The sequence below is a fragment of the Schistocerca cancellata genome, chromosome 11 (genome assembly GCF_023864275.1).
Source record: "Schistocerca cancellata isolate TAMUIC-IGC-003103 chromosome 11, iqSchCanc2.1, whole genome shotgun sequence".
Classification (NCBI taxonomy): Eukaryota; Metazoa; Arthropoda; class Insecta; order Orthoptera; family Acrididae; genus Schistocerca; species Schistocerca cancellata.
This window is the reverse complement of record NC_064636.1, coordinates 19,230,414-19,245,753: the sequence shown is the minus strand read 5'-3', so window position 1 is coordinate 19,245,753 and position 15,340 is coordinate 19,230,414. Positions and strand designations below refer to the sequence as shown.

General features: G+C 51.5%; 1 protein-coding gene across 1 annotated transcript in view; it reads right to left on the bottom strand.

Moving 5' to 3' along the window:
• Positions 1 to 4,871, bottom strand: part of LOC126108838 (uncharacterized) — a 238,034-nt gene extending 233,163 nt beyond the window's left edge. Inside the window, exons 1-3 of the mRNA XM_049914201.1 lie at positions 4,812 to 4,871; positions 3,059 to 3,238; positions 306 to 497 (exon numbers count right to left, since the gene is read on the bottom strand). Coding sequence (XP_049770158.1) covers positions 306 to 497; positions 3,059 to 3,238; positions 4,812 to 4,871 — 432 coding nt within the window. The remainder of the gene's footprint in view (positions 1 to 305; positions 498 to 3,058; positions 3,239 to 4,811) is intronic.
• Positions 4,872 to 15,340: the final 10,469 nt, after the last annotated feature.

Sequence of the window (15,340 nt, the reverse complement as noted above, 5' to 3'; positions counted from 1 at the left end):
ACGCCGGGCACGCCCACGCCGAAGAGCCCGCCGCCCCCGGCGCCGTACGCCGCCCCCACGATGGAGCCGGCCAGCGCCGCCGGGTCCAGCGCCGGGGGCGGCTGCGGCTGCCTCTGCGGCTGCGGGGGCGGCGGCGGGGGAGGGCCCGGGCGGCCGACGGCTCCCAGCGCCGCCCCGCCCCCGGCGGCGGCGGCGGCCACCGCGGCGGCGGCGACGGCGGCGGCGGCCTTGGCCCCGGGGGCGACGGCGGGGGCGGCGGCGGCGGAGGGGGGCCGGCCGGCGAGCGCGGCGGCGCTGTAGGCGGCGGAGGCGGCCGAGAAGGCGGCGAGCACGGCCTCCATGCCCACCCCCGAGCCGCGCGCCTCCAGCAGCGCCGCCGCCAGCTGCTCGCGCAGCGCGTCCGTCACGGCCGACAGCCGCGACAGGCGCGCCGCCCCCGACTCCTCGTCCTCGTCCTCCCGCTCCTCCTCGTAGTCCTCGTCCTCGTCGTAGTAGTCCTGCACACACCACGACTCCTCAAAGCCAGCACCACACCGAGTAGGGTCTACTTCCGAGCCGTGTCCGAATAGTCCGAATCTACTGTGATCGTGACGGGCTGTGACTTTTTGACGGTTGGCAACACTTTTCTTTCCACTAGCTCTTTATTTTTTACGACCCACCGTCTAATTTCTTATGGTAGGTCGTATGTAGCCACTCGGGGGGCGACAATCGATGCACAACGATAACGTGACACCCTAAAAAACTCGAAAAGGACGGGTCGAGACGGCGGGGGGCGGGGGTTTGGGGGGGGGGGGATGGTGACGAGGGTAGAGGACTCACTCCACGGCAACGCCGTCCCTCGCACGACTTTTACCCGCCAAGGCGCTCTCGGACTCATTTCGTTGGGACGGTCTGAACCACCACTCTGGTGAGGTGGCGCCTCCAGACTCTCATGTTTTCACGTCCCTGAAGGCACACACGAGGAGAATTAAACTTTCAACCGTTGACCAGGCGCAGGAAGAGGTTCTGAAGTGGGCGGAGGAGCTAGCGGCAGAGTTTTTCGAGGACTTCATAAAGAAGCTGGTACCGCAGCTCGCCACAACCGCTCTTGTAGCAAGTGAAGACCTTCTGGTGACACCGAAGATTCACCCACAGTCTCTGTAAATACAATTCAAATGATAACTTCTGAGTTAGGAGCGTTGGCCGGACGTGGGTACGGTGTCCGCACTGTAATGTGGACGGCGGTGGTGGTGGTGGTGGTGGTGGTGGTTGGCGGTTTTGGCCAGGCGTTGGAGGGGAAATGCCGAGAGCTGAAGGGGAAGAGACGCTTTAGAGTCTAGACCGAAGCCAACACTCACATTTTTTTGTAAATAAAAAGTACAGCCCGTCCACGTCCATACCTGCATGGCGACCAATGGGAAAGAGGTACTGCCAACTCTGCTTCGGTTACAGCTCGAGCCACGAACGACGGCGGGCTACTTTATGCTTATTCTCCGCGCCTACGTCGTGCATTCTGCAACAGGCATCGATCGTTCAGTCGTGTTACGAGCACTCTTCCTCGAATGTCGTCCGCGGTCGCGTTCTCGCTTCCCGAGCACGAGGTCCTGGGTGCGATTCCCTGCGAGGTCAGGCATTTTCACCTGCGTCCAGATGACTGGGAGTTTGTGCTGTCCTCATCATTTCATCACCATTCATTAAAGTGGTGAGACTGGACCGAACAAAGGTTGGGAGCGTGGACGGGTGCTGATAACTGCGCAGTTGAGCGCCCCACAAACCAAACCTCATCACCGGATGACACAGAAAATGGGAACACTGTACGTGATCGTGACGAGTTACTCGGAGAACGCTTGTTCCTTTTGTTGCGAACTGTCATCACTGATGGTGGTGGTAAGCGACAACTTCTACATAAGCAAGTGAGAAACATCGTCTCACGTCAAATGACTGAAATAGCACCCCAGACCATCATTCCTGGTTTTCGGCCATATGGTAGGCTATGGGCACATTGGCATCTCACTCCTGTCCAGGGCGTCCTCACACACGTCTTCACTGGTCATCAATGCTGAGTTTGAAGCATCACTGAAGACAATTCTACTCCAGTCAATGAGATTCCACGTGGAATAAATGAGGGAAGACGCCCCACACAGTGGTGGAATACCAATATCGACTGTCGCCAACCCTACAACCACAAGTGATGGTCTGGGGTGCCATTTCATATCGTGGCAGGACCACTTTGGTTGTCATTCGTGGCACCCTTACCGTACAGCACTACGTTGAGGATATTCTATGTCCCGTTTTGCTGCCCTTCGTAGCCCGCTCTCGGCGAGAGTTCGTCCTGCTCGTCTTCCTGTTTGCCAGACCCTACCTTGGCAGAAGGATAGCCGGTTCTGTGGCACATTCCATTAGAGAAAGGGCCCTCCAGCCGTGTTGGGAATCTGACTACCTGACGGGCCAATCGGACAGAATTTGGCACGATATTTTTCACGACAACATCCAGGGACTCCATCGATAACCTGCCTGCGTAAGGGACAGAGGTGGAGCAACGCGTTGTTGCCTAGCTGAATTAGTGAAGACCTTTTTCTCGAATAAATGATCCAAACTTTCTAAAAATATAATCGTTTCTTTATCTGTATGTGTTGCCAGTGGGGGGGAACAGCGGCATCGGCGCATTTTGCTTGTGCGGGTTGCCTACATTGGGCACGTATGCAGTCAGGGCGTACCTGCCCCTGATGTAGGCAACCCGCACAAGCAAAATGCGCCGATGCCGCTGTTGCCCCCCTACTCATCTCATGCGGACTGCCATCAGATTCAGATAGTTCACTTGCGGGGTCCCTTTTTTTGGGTCTGCTCTTAAGTGAGTTGGCGACTACCGAAGTTTAGTTTCCTGCCTCTCTCTCTTCCAGCTTCAGTTACTTTTATAACGAGAAGTGCGTTAAATACGGTGTGAACTTAGACAGTAGGCTACAGTAGAGTCCAATCTATGCCCACAACCTCTGTTTCAGATTCGGAATCGTCAGCTGCGCTAACACAACCAGGTGACGAGCTCCCTCCCACTGTAGGCCAGACCCCGGGCCGGACTCACCTCTTCGTCGTCGTGGGCGCGGTGCGCGACCGCTGGCGCCGGCGGCGGCTGGTGGTGGAAGGCCGGCTGCGGCTGCAGCTGGGGGTGGAAGGCCGCGTACTGCGGGGGCGGCTGCACGGCGGGCCGAGCCGCGAACTGCGGCACCTGCAGGATCAGCGCCTCCGGGGGCGGCGCCCCCACCTGGCCGCGCTGCCGCCCGCCGCCCCCGCCGGGGGTCCGCCTCCCGCTGCTGCCGCCTGCCGACACAGCGACGGACGGCCGTCAGAAGGATGGAAAGGGGAACGTCGCACAGACACGTGCCAAATACCGAGCCCACGGGGTCGAATTGTGGATGTGTGTATTTTGTAACATCACAAATGAACCCCTCGAAACATTAACGGAAGGGGACAGCTGCACAAAAGGGTTGCCCACAGGGTTCGATTTGCGGACCGTTTTTTCGAACATCGCCATTTAATCCCTCCTAATATTAATGGATGGTGGCTACTGCACAGAAATAGTAGTCTAATATGCTGAAGAGCTTCTCCTTGTGTCTCCAATAGTACTGCCACCAAAAGGATGACCTCAGGGGCCACATTGCACACTCCAACATTAATGGAACAGGACGTCTGCACACAGCTACCTGCTTTCGATAACTATCCAAACCGTGAGTCGTTTATGGAGCTAGCTAACAGATTCATCACATAAAACCCTCTATAATACTAGGAAAAGTTGATAATGCCGGCTGAAGGAAACCCACTGATCTGTGTTATTTACTAAGAGTGTCTTTGAACTGACAAATAGCCGCCTTCAGATTACATGTTCACTGTATCTATTATCTGAGACATCAGTGATAAACACCAGAAAATTATGAACATGACTGAAGGAGGACATGAACATGGCAATCAATCTCAAACCCACTTGTTATTTATTATACTTGCATAGCCAAATACCAGCAATAAATCGCACTCAACTGAGTTGCCATCACCAACGAACTTGCGGCAGTACATGTAAGCATTATGACATTGCCGCTATATAATTAGAATGAAGCTGTGGTCGCCAATATAGCAGTAAAGTTGTAATGGTGACATGTCAGATGTCAACTCATTCGTACGAGTTTCATTTTATTTATAGCTGACACCTGGATTCGCAAGGACAATAAGTAACCAGTGGGGCTGCAATGTTCGTATCCTTCTTTGATTATCTAGGGTCGCTGTGCACAACGGTTGCTAACGGAATGAAAGTAGGTTACTGTAACTTGTTAAAGTACTCTAAACATGACCAGACCGTATCTGCAAGCGTACAGCACCAGAAGGGGACACGGTCAGAGTAGGTGTGTGGGCATACAGAAGAGACATGCTCTGCTCTGATTGGATCATTTCTGTGGGATTATAGAACCTCGCAAGAGATACGGCCGGGGTACGTCTGTCAGGGTATAATTGGAGACACCCTCTGGTTCCACCAGACCTTTCCCGCCTGCCTACACAAGCAGAAAGCAGGCAGGTCTATCAGCCCCCGGCGTGTGCGACTCACCTGAGGCGGCCCTGGGGTGCGGCGCGGCGCCCGGAGAGGTGGACTTGGGCGTCTGGGGCCTGGAGCGCGGCCTGGGCGGCGTCGACGACGACGACGACGACGACGCGGCCGTGGACGGCGCCTGGGCGCGCTGCTGCTGCTGCTGGCGGCGCGGGCTGGGCGTGGCGCGCGGGGGCGGCGGCGGCGACTGGTGCTGCGCGGGGTGCGGGGGCAGCGGCGGCTGGTGCAGCTGCTGGTGGGGCGCGAAGGGGCTCTGGCTGGCCAGCCACTGCGCCACCAGCTGCTGCTGCCACAGCCCGTCCATGCTGGCCGCCTTCACGCGACCTGCCCGCACGACACGCTCCGTCAGCGGTGGCTCTGAGCGCCAGTGGGGGATGTGTCAGCCTCCACCACCACCACCACCACCACCACCACCAGCCCAATCAGCACCACTTCCTGCTCATGCGTGGGGCGCATGGCGCACGGCCTGGTGGTCCACAGCCACATAGCTGATGATGATGATAATGACTATGGTGTTGGTGGTCGCGGTGAGGTGGTTGTTGTGGTGATGGTGCTGGTCATGCTGAGATGGGCAGGAGGAGGAAGTGGTGGTGATTGGACTGGTGGTGGTGGTGGTGGTGGTGGTGGTGGTGGTGGTGGTGGTGGTGGTGGTGGTGGTGGTGGCCATGCTGAGGTGGTTGTCATGGTGATGGTGCTGGTCATGCTGAGATGGGCAGGAGGATAAAGTGGTGATTGGACTGGTGGTGGTGGACGTGCTCACGTGGTTGTCATGGTCAATGGTATTGGTCATGCTGAGATGGGCAGGAGGAGGAAGTGGTGGTGATTGGACTGGTGGTGGTGGTGATTGGACTGGTGGTGCTGGTCATGGTGAGGTGGTGGTCATGGTGAGGTGGTTGTCATGGTGACTGACGGTGGTTGTCATGGTGATGGCGCTGGTCATACTGAGGTGGGCAGGAGGAGGAAGTGGTGGTGATTGGACGTGGTGGTGGTTGTCATGGTGGTGGTCGTGGTGAGGTGGTTGTCTTGGTGATGGTGCTGGTCATGCTGAGATGGGCAGGAGGAGGGAGTGGTGGTGATTGGAATGGTGGTGGTGGTTGCACAGAGAGACGAGTTCATGTTGGTGGGAGTGAGGGGAAGGGGGGGGGGGGGCGGAAGAGATGGGGTTATCGAGATGATGGTTTCATAAGAAGTACACTACAAATTTATAAATTTATCAATCTCCCATCCTAGGTGAACTCTGTCGTCCGTGGTGATGAGGACGAGAGTCAGTAACCTTTCTGAATGCCACACATAATTGCTTTGATGTTATATACACCACATTTTTTGACTAATGAGTCTCTAGACTGCTGAAAAACACTTTTTCTCCATTTAAGAGAACTGCACGGATGTCAGTGCGCGAGACTGGCGCAGTCCGCTGCAGATCATTCGGGGCAGCTACTGTGGCGAGAGGTTCGCCCTCCGTCAGCGCCCCTCCCTCTGACGAACAACTGAGAAAACTGTGGGAAAGACAAGCACACGGGACAGAAAATTAGTCACACCCAGCGGACGTCGCCTCCTCCAGCCTCGGCAACGGCCTCAAATCGACGACGAAGAGAATCTGCAAGTTTCTTCAAGTACGCCACAGCGAGATGAAGCCATTCGTTTACGATCGGGTCCCACATAAATACTAAATTGCCGGCATACAGATACGTGTAACCCACTCTTCCAAATAGTCCTGCACATTTTCTGTGAGACTGAGATCACACGATTCAGCGGGCCAATCGAGATGTGAAGGGTTGCTCGAGTGTCCGTCTCATCAGTCCATCAGAGCACTTCACGTCTCACATTATCTGCAGAGGGCCGAAATGGATACTGGTCGGGCCACATTACAGATCTCCCCCCCCCCCCCCCACACACACCAGTCAGCCGTCGTTTGGCCCACTTTATATGCCGATGTGGGCAATGTCTTTTACCAGGTATCTGACTTCAAATTTCCACTGCCTGAAGTTCCCTTCACAGTGTATGGTCAAAAACTGGTCGAGGCAGACCAGCATTCACTAACAGCAGCAATTCCGTCCATTTTGAAACACCGGTCTCGGGCCACTGCCTAGGATCTCTCTGCAAACTAAGTTGTGAGTCTGCGAGTACTGGACCATTCATCATGGACGAGCGCAGTCTGCATCAATACCAGAAGAAACGGGACAGCTTCTTCGATGGTGTGGTCACGGGCACACACTGAGACGCTGCAGATCCCTCCTGCCGTTCTGTCAGCTCTCCACCTCAGTGCACTCATTCAAAAATGGTTCAAACTGCTCCGAGCACTGTGGGACTTGACATCTGAGGTTATCAGTCCCCTAGAACTTAGAACTACTTACACCTAAGGACACCACACACATGCTCGCCTGAGGCAGGATTCGAACCTGCGACCGCAGCAGCAGCGCGGTTCTGGACTGAAGCGCCTAGAACCGCTCGGCCACAGCGGCCGGCAGTGCACTCATCCCAGACATCGACTGATACATACCCACCACCGCACTGCCCTGACTTTCGTCAGTGGTAGAGGATTAAATGACTGCCTGGAACAGCACTCTAAAGCAGCCAGTCTGCTGCTTTAATGGGGGTTGGTAATACTTTGTCTGGTCAGCACACCCTACGTTATTGGCGGCAAATATCTGGAGCACATGACACAGTATAAGTATTTATGGCGACGAAAATGTAAACTGAGTATTAGGAAAGATGAATGGTAAGAACTGGGGACAATGTGGCTTCAGCTGTAAAGGGCCGTGTGGCCAATTCTAGGGTAGGGTACTGTTCCAACGTTTGGAGTCCTTACCAGGTAGGAGGGAAGGCAGGCACGGACGTCCTGGTATAATGGTAACAGACCGGTACAGCCCGTACCAGAGTGCGACAGTGTGAACAAAGTAAGAGCATATGCACTATCAGACCAATTGTTTGATTGGATTGAGGAGTTCCTAGATAACAGGACGCAGCATGTTATTCTCAATGGAGAGAAGTCTTCCGAAGTAAGAGTGATTTCAGGTGTGCCGCAGGGGAGTGTCATAGGACCGTTGCTATTCACAATATACATAAATGACCTGGTGGATGACATCAGGAGTTCACTGAGGCTTTTTGCAGATCATGCTGTGGTGTATCGAGAGGTTGTAACAATGGAAAATTGTACTGAAATGCAGGAGGATCTGCAGCGAATTGACGCATGATGCAGGGAATGGCAATTGAATCTCAATGTACACAAGTGTAATGTGCTGCGAATACACAGAAAGATAGATCCTTTATCATTTAGCTACAAAACAGCAGGTCAGCAACTGGAAGCAGTTAGTTCCATAAATTTTCTGGGAATAGGCATTAGGAGTGATTTAAAATGGAATGACCGTATAAAATTAATCGTCGGTAAAGCAAATGCCAGCCTGAGGTTCATTGGAAGAATCCTAAGGAAATGCAATCCGAAAACAAAGGAAGTAGGTTACAGTACGCTTGTTCGCCCACTGCTCGAATACTGCTCAGCAGTGTGGGATCCGTACCAGATAGGGTTGATAGAGGATATAGAGAAGATCCAACGGAGAGCATCGCGCTTCGTTACAGGATCATTTAGTAGTCGCGAAAGCGTTACGGAGATGACAGATAAACTCCAGTGGCTGACTCTGCAGGAGAGACGCTCAGTAGCTCGGTACGGGCTTTTGTCAAAGTTTCGAGAACATACCTTCACCGAAGAGTCGAGCAGTATATTGCTCCCACCTACGTATATCTCGCGAAGGGACCGTGAGGATAATATTCGGAGTGATTAGATCCCACACAGAGGCATACCGACAATCCTTCTTTCCACGAACAATACGAGACTGGAATAGAAGGGAGAACTGATAGAGGTACTGAAGGTACCCTCCGCCACACACCGTCAGGTGGCTTGCGGAGTATGGATGTAGATGTAGATGTATTGGGGAGACATAAATCAGAAGCCTGGAATAAAGAGAATTTTATTCATTTATCTTGTTGGAAGCCTAACAGATCAAATATCTGTACAGTAACTTCGTTTCATGTGTAATAATGATTAAAACAGAAGTAGTTGTTAGATGTGTGTTAGCTCTTCCTGGAGCAGTGTCCGACCACAGGGAGTGCGTTTGCGGACAGTTTGACCAAATCTCGGACAGCGCACAAACCTCACAGCACCAGATGACCTGTGGTCTGTTCGACGGCACAGACTCCACTCCACAGCCACTGCCAAGTTGAACGAGTGTCTTCCGAGCGGCCCAGCGTGCACCGCCCCGTCTGCTTTCAGACGGTCTCTGATCTGCTGGTGCGTCACTCGTGGAGTTGCGCCGGCTTGGGTGGATCTGCAAGCGCCTCGGTTGGTCTCAGGGAAGTCTTCCTAGACTTGGGTCTCGTTTGTGGTGGCTGGTGTTCCAGCAGGGGGCACAGCACATGTTTGTGACTTTGGTTACCCCTTCCCTGGGTACCGAAAGCCTTCGTAAGTGTGGGGGTGCTTTGCGAGCGAGGCAGTCCAGCTTCTCCAGACGTGCGGGTAGCGGCATGTGTACACCTACATCTACATTTATACTCCGCAAGCCACCCAACGGTGTGTGGCGGAGGGCACTTTACGTGCTACTGTCATTACCTACCTTTCCTCTTCCACTCGCGTACGGTTAAGCGGGAAGAACGACTGCCGGAAAGCCTCCGTGCGCGCTCTAATCTCTCTAATTTTACATTCGTGATCTCCTCGGGAGGTATAAGTAGGGGGAAGCAATATACTCGATACCTCATCCAGAAACGCACCCTCTAGAAACCTGGACAGCAAGCTACACCGCGATGCAGAGCGCCTCTCTTGCAGAGTCCGCCACTCGAGTTTGCTAAACATCTCCGTAACGCCATCACGCTCACCAAATAACCCTGTGACGAAACGCGCCGCTCTTCTTTGGATCTTCTCTATCTCTTCCGTCAACCCGACCTGGTACGGATCCCACACTGATGAGCAATACTCGAGTATAGGTCGAACGAGTGTTTTGTAAGCCACCTCCTTTGTTGATGGACTACATTTTCCAAGGACTCTCCGAATTAATCTCAACCTGGCACTCGCCTTACCGACAATTAATTTTATATGATCGTTCCACTTCAAATCGTTCCGCACGCATACTCCCAAATATTGTACAGAAGCAACTGCTACCAGTGTTTGTTGCGCTATCATACAATCATACAATAAAGGATCCTTCTTTCTATGTATTCGCAATACATTACATTTGTCTATGTTAAGGGTCAGTTGCCACACCCTGCACCAAGTGCCTATCCGCTGTTATCTTCCTGCATTTCGCTACAATTTTCTAATGCCGCAACTTCTCTGTATACTACAGCATCATCCGCGAAAAGCCGCACGGAACTTGCGACACTATCTACTAGGTCATTTATATATATTGTGAAAAGCAATGGTCCCATAAACACTCCCCTGTGGCACCCCAGAGGTTACTTCGACGTCTGGTCGAGAACCACGGCCGCCGTTCTGGAGTGCCGACACTGGGCAGGCCGAGGCTGCTGCGGACCCGCCTACTGTCTCCAGCTGCGTCCCTCCTGCGATCTTCCGAAAGCATACAGTTCCTTGCGCCCACTTGTTGCTTGCTATTTACGCAATCTTTCTTACACGTCGGCACTCGGCCCAGAGAGGGCACAAGTGAATTGGGGACAGTGCAGTGTTCCAGCAGAGTTCCCGCCCAGTTAATGTGCAGGCTCCTAGTGACCTCTCGGGTCGGCTATATTTGGAGAATCAGTAACCGAATACGAGATATTCTGCTGCCACCAATGTACCGGGTGATCAAAAAGTCAGTATAAATTTGAAAACTGAATAAATCACGCAATAATTTAGATAGAGAGGTACAATTTGACACACATGCTTGGAATGACATGGGGTGTTATTAGAACAAAAAAAAAATACAAAAGTTCAAAAAACATCCGACAGATGGCGCTTCATCTGATCAGAATAGCAATAATTAGCACAACAAAGTAAGACAAAGCAAAGATGATTTTCTTTACAGGAAATGCTCAATATGTCCACCATCATTCTTCAACAATAGCTGTAGTCGAAGAATAATGTTGTGAACAGCACTGTAAAGCATGTCCGGAGTTATGGTGAGGCATTGGCGTCGGATGTTGTCTTGCAGCATCCCTTGAGATGTCGGTCGATCGCGATACACTTGCGACTTCAGGTAACCCCAAAGCCAATAATCGCACGGACCGAGGTCTGGGGACCTGGGAGGCCAAGCATGGCGAAAATGGCGGCTGAGCACGCGATCACCACCAAACGACGCGCGCAAGAGATCTTTCACGCGTCTAGCAATATGGGGTGGAGCGCCATCCTGCATAATCATCGTACGTTCCAGCAGGTGTTTATCAGCCAGGCTGGGGATGATGCGATTCTGTAACATATCGGCGTACCTCTCACCCGTCACGGTAGCAGTTACAAAACCAGAATCACGCATTTCCTCGAAGATAACGGTAGATGTAAATCCAACCCATACCGTGACTTTCTCGTCGTGCAATGGGGTTTCCACGACCTTTCTAGGATTCTCGGTAGCCCAAATTCTGCAGTTGTGGGCGTTGGCAGACCCTCGGAGCGTGAAATGAGCTTCGTCGGTCCGCAACACGTTAGTCAACCAATCGCCATCTTCCGCCATCTTTTGAAACGCCCACACCGCAAATGCCCTCCGCTTCACTAAATCGCCAGGTAACAGTTCACGATGCCGATGGATTTTGTACGGATAGCATCGGAGGGTGCCAACCAAACAGTAGTGTACGGAATGCCGGTGCGACGTGCGACTGCACGAGCGCTGACTTCCCCGTGCATAGACGAACCCGCTACAGTCTCCATTTCTTCCTGAACTGTCTCAGCAGCATTACGCCTTGTGCTCGGTCCGCCACTACGGGGTCTATCGCCGAAACAACCCGTGGCTTCGAACTTCGAAATCATTCTCGCCACAGCTGCATTTGTCAACGGACCTTTACCCGTTCGAATCCCCTTCCTATGGCGATAGGATCGTAACGCTGAACTAGCACATTCCCCATTCTGATAATACAGCTTCACTAAGAGCGCGTTTTGAGGTAACGTCAACATGCTGCGACTGCTGGCGCATCTGGTTCTCTCCCACATTACAGCTCCTTTTATACACGATTGTCATGCGCAGTCACTGACGTTTTGCTGTCCAGCGCTATCTGTCGGACATTTTGTGAACTTTGTTTTTTTTCGCTATTTTGTCGAAAGTCGACATGTTAAGAAACGTGGCTGTTGTACTTAAGGTTTATAATTCATATAAAAAACAGCTACCAGCCACATGTATGGTTTAAAAAGGTTTATTATCTTCAGACCATGACCGGTTTCGGATTTATCTTTACAAATCCATCTTCAGATGGCAGATTACAAGCGTTCTTAGTTGGACCCAGTTTTGTTTATGTTATTGATTTGCTGCAGAGCTGTGTAGTTCTGCCTGACGAAATATTCGTGCGTTTATGTTTTCGAACGCAAGCTTGATACACTTTTCAATATGCACTATGTGAGTGCTATTCCAGTCTATGGATGCCACTTTTAACCTCATCATCTTAATTACACACGCGGCACACACGAATAACGTTTACAAAACGTGGCCCAGCTTCACATTACAAACGAGATTTAGATACAAGAAAGAATAGTGTTTCATCTGGACACCCTACTTTTCCACGTATCTCCATCCCGTTGTATGACCTTCCACCAGCGCGAAACAAGGGCGTGTTTGCCCTGTCCGTACCACTCCTGGTCCCGGTGGCGCAGCCAGTGCTTCGCTGTCTGGATCACCTCCTCACCGTCCTCAAAATGTCTTCCACGAATGGCATCCCTTAGTGGCCCAGACAACTGGAACTCGGAGGGGGGCCAGGTCAGGTGTGGGTGTGACGGCCGCGGATGGTCTGCAAGTCGTGCAGCTCCGCCGAACCGCCTTCTGGTGACCTCAGCCTCCGTGCCCAGCGACTCACTGTACTACTGTGGACAGCAGATGCTCCACAGACTTTGCACAAGCGTTTGTGAATACTCTCCACAGTTTCTTTCTCTGCAGTGAGAAATTCGATGACTGCAGGTTGCATCTAACGTACATCGCCTACAGACGCCGTTTTGTAACTGTGCTGCAGCTGCGCCATCTGTCGGAAATGACGGAAACTTGGCACGGTCGCTCCGGCGACTTCAAATAATACATACGTTCACGTTTCGCATTCGTAGCACTGCTGTCGGGTGTGGAAAGAAGGGGGCCCTCGTACTTGCGGAGTGAGTAGTTAATGCGTTGCAGTTCCAGTTTCGCGAAACCACACAAATGCGCTACGCATTTAAGTTTTGCGTCCCGACGCCAAGACGCCGTGCCCTGTTAGCGCTGTCCAAAACTCCTGTTGTTAGGAAAACTCGGTTTGACACCCGTTCCGCCTTCGTTTACCTGCGGTACGTCGCTTTATTTATGGTAAACGAGTGGGGAATGGCTCCTGTTCCGCCAGCTTTAATTTTTTTGCGGGGAATGAACTCTTCAGTCAGTTCTAGCTGCGTCACATTTGTGCACCATCTCGAGCTCTAAACGACTTCCTCCGTCAACACCGTCAGGAGGGTTCAGGTAAACCGACATGTGCTTCACTTGGTTCATCGACTTACGTCGTGCAGACTTCACTAAGTGACGGCACTTCCGTGGGAGAACAGGAGATTACGTTGATCTCTAAGGCGGAAGAGCAGATGCTGGTTGCGTTTGGTGGTGGCTGGATCGGCCGACTCCGATGGTTTAGCCGCTGGCTCTGTCAAAGCTGTTGTTAAATACTCTGATTCTCAAAGGCTTCTTTGATGATGAGACTCCCGGTAAGTAGATGGACCTCATACAAATTCCGTTTCGCAACGGCAGATCTTTCGAAATCGCGACATTTAATGCGGCGTAGTCACTTGGCAGCGTTCTTGAATCGTACGTACAAAATCACCAGTGTAACTGGTAGCAGAGTTACGAGGAATTTTATAGAGTTACGCCGACACCACGGCTGCCTACTATTCGGTGCAGCGTCGCTTTCACTGTCTGCGATGGTCGGAGTGCGAATATGAATGTGCTAGACGTCACACTGAGTGACTCAATCCGAAGCAAAAAATGGTTCAAATGGCTCTGAGCACTATGCGACTTAACTTCTAAGCCGGCCTGGGTGGCCGAGCAGTTCTAGGCGCTTCAGTCTGAAACCGCGCTACGCTAGGGTCGCAGGTTCGAGTCCTGCCTCGAGCATGGATGTGTGTGATGTCCTTAGGTTAGTTACGTTTAAGTAGTTCCAAGTTCTAGGCGACTGATGACCTCAGAAGTTCAATAGTGCTCAGAGCCATTTGAACCACTTAACTTCTAAGGTCATCAGTCCCCTAGAACTTAGAACTACTTAAACCTAACTAACCTAAGGATATCACACACGTCCATGCCCGAGGCAGCATTCTAACCTGCGACCGTAGCGCCTAGAACCACTCGGTCACAGCTGCCGGCCCTTTTCCGTGTTTACGAGGGATTTCGGAACGGTGCAGAAGCCGCCGACGCCACATTAACTGTCACACTCTCGACAATTTACACTCATCTGGGCCCGCTGCGTCGTGCGTGTCATATATTTTAGTATTCGATACCCAGAACAGATCAGACAGAGCGACAATGACGGATCAACTTCGTTATACCACTTGAAGACATAAGGATGTTGTTGTTGTTCTTGTTGTTGATGTTCATGATGTTGTTGCTGTTGCGGTCTTCAGTCCTAAGACTGGTTGGATGCAGCTCTCCATGCTACTCTATCCTGTGCAAGCTTCTTCATCTCCCAGTACCTACTGCAGCCTACATCCTTCTGAGTCTGCTTAGTGTATTCATCTCTTGGTCTCTCCCTACGATTTTTACCCTCCACACTGCCCTCCAATGCTAAATTTGTGATCCCTTGATGCCTCAGAACATGTTCTACTAACCGATGCCTTCTTCTACTCAAGTTGTGCCACATACTCCTCTTCTCCCCAATTCTATTCAATACCTCCTCATTAGTTATGTGATCTACCAATCTAATCTTCAGCATTCTTCTGTATCACCACATTTCTAAAGCTTCTATTCTCTTCTTGTCCAATCTATTTATCGTCCATGTTTCACTTCCATACATGGCTACACTCCGTACAAATACTTTCAGAAACGACATCCTGACACTTCAATCAATACTGGATGTTAACAAATTTTTCTTCTTCAGAAACGGTTTCCTTGCCATTGGCAGTCTACACTTTATATCCTCTCTACTTTTACCATCATTTATTTTACTCCCCAAATAGCAAAACTCCTAATCTAATTCCCGCAGCATCACCCGAATTAATTCGACTACATTCCATTATCCTCGTTTTGCTTTTGTTGATATTCATCTTATATCCTCCTTTCGAGACACTGTCCGTTCCGTTCAATTGCTCTTCGAAGTCTTTTGCTGTCTCTGACATAATTACAATGTCATCGGCGAACCTCAAAGTTTTTATTTGTTTTCCATGGATTTTAATATCTACACCGAACTTTTCTTTTGTTTCCTTTACTGCTTGCTCAATATACAGACTGAATAACATCGGGGAGAGGCTACAACCCTGTCTCACTCCGTTCTCAACCACAGCTTCCCTTTCATGCCCCTCGACTCATAACTGCCATCTGGTTTCTGTACAAATTGTAAATAGCCTTTCGCTCCCTGCCACCTTTAAAAATTGAAAGAGAGTATTCCAGTCAACATTGTCAAATGGTAGAAACGTAGGTTTGCCTTTCCTTAATCTAGCTT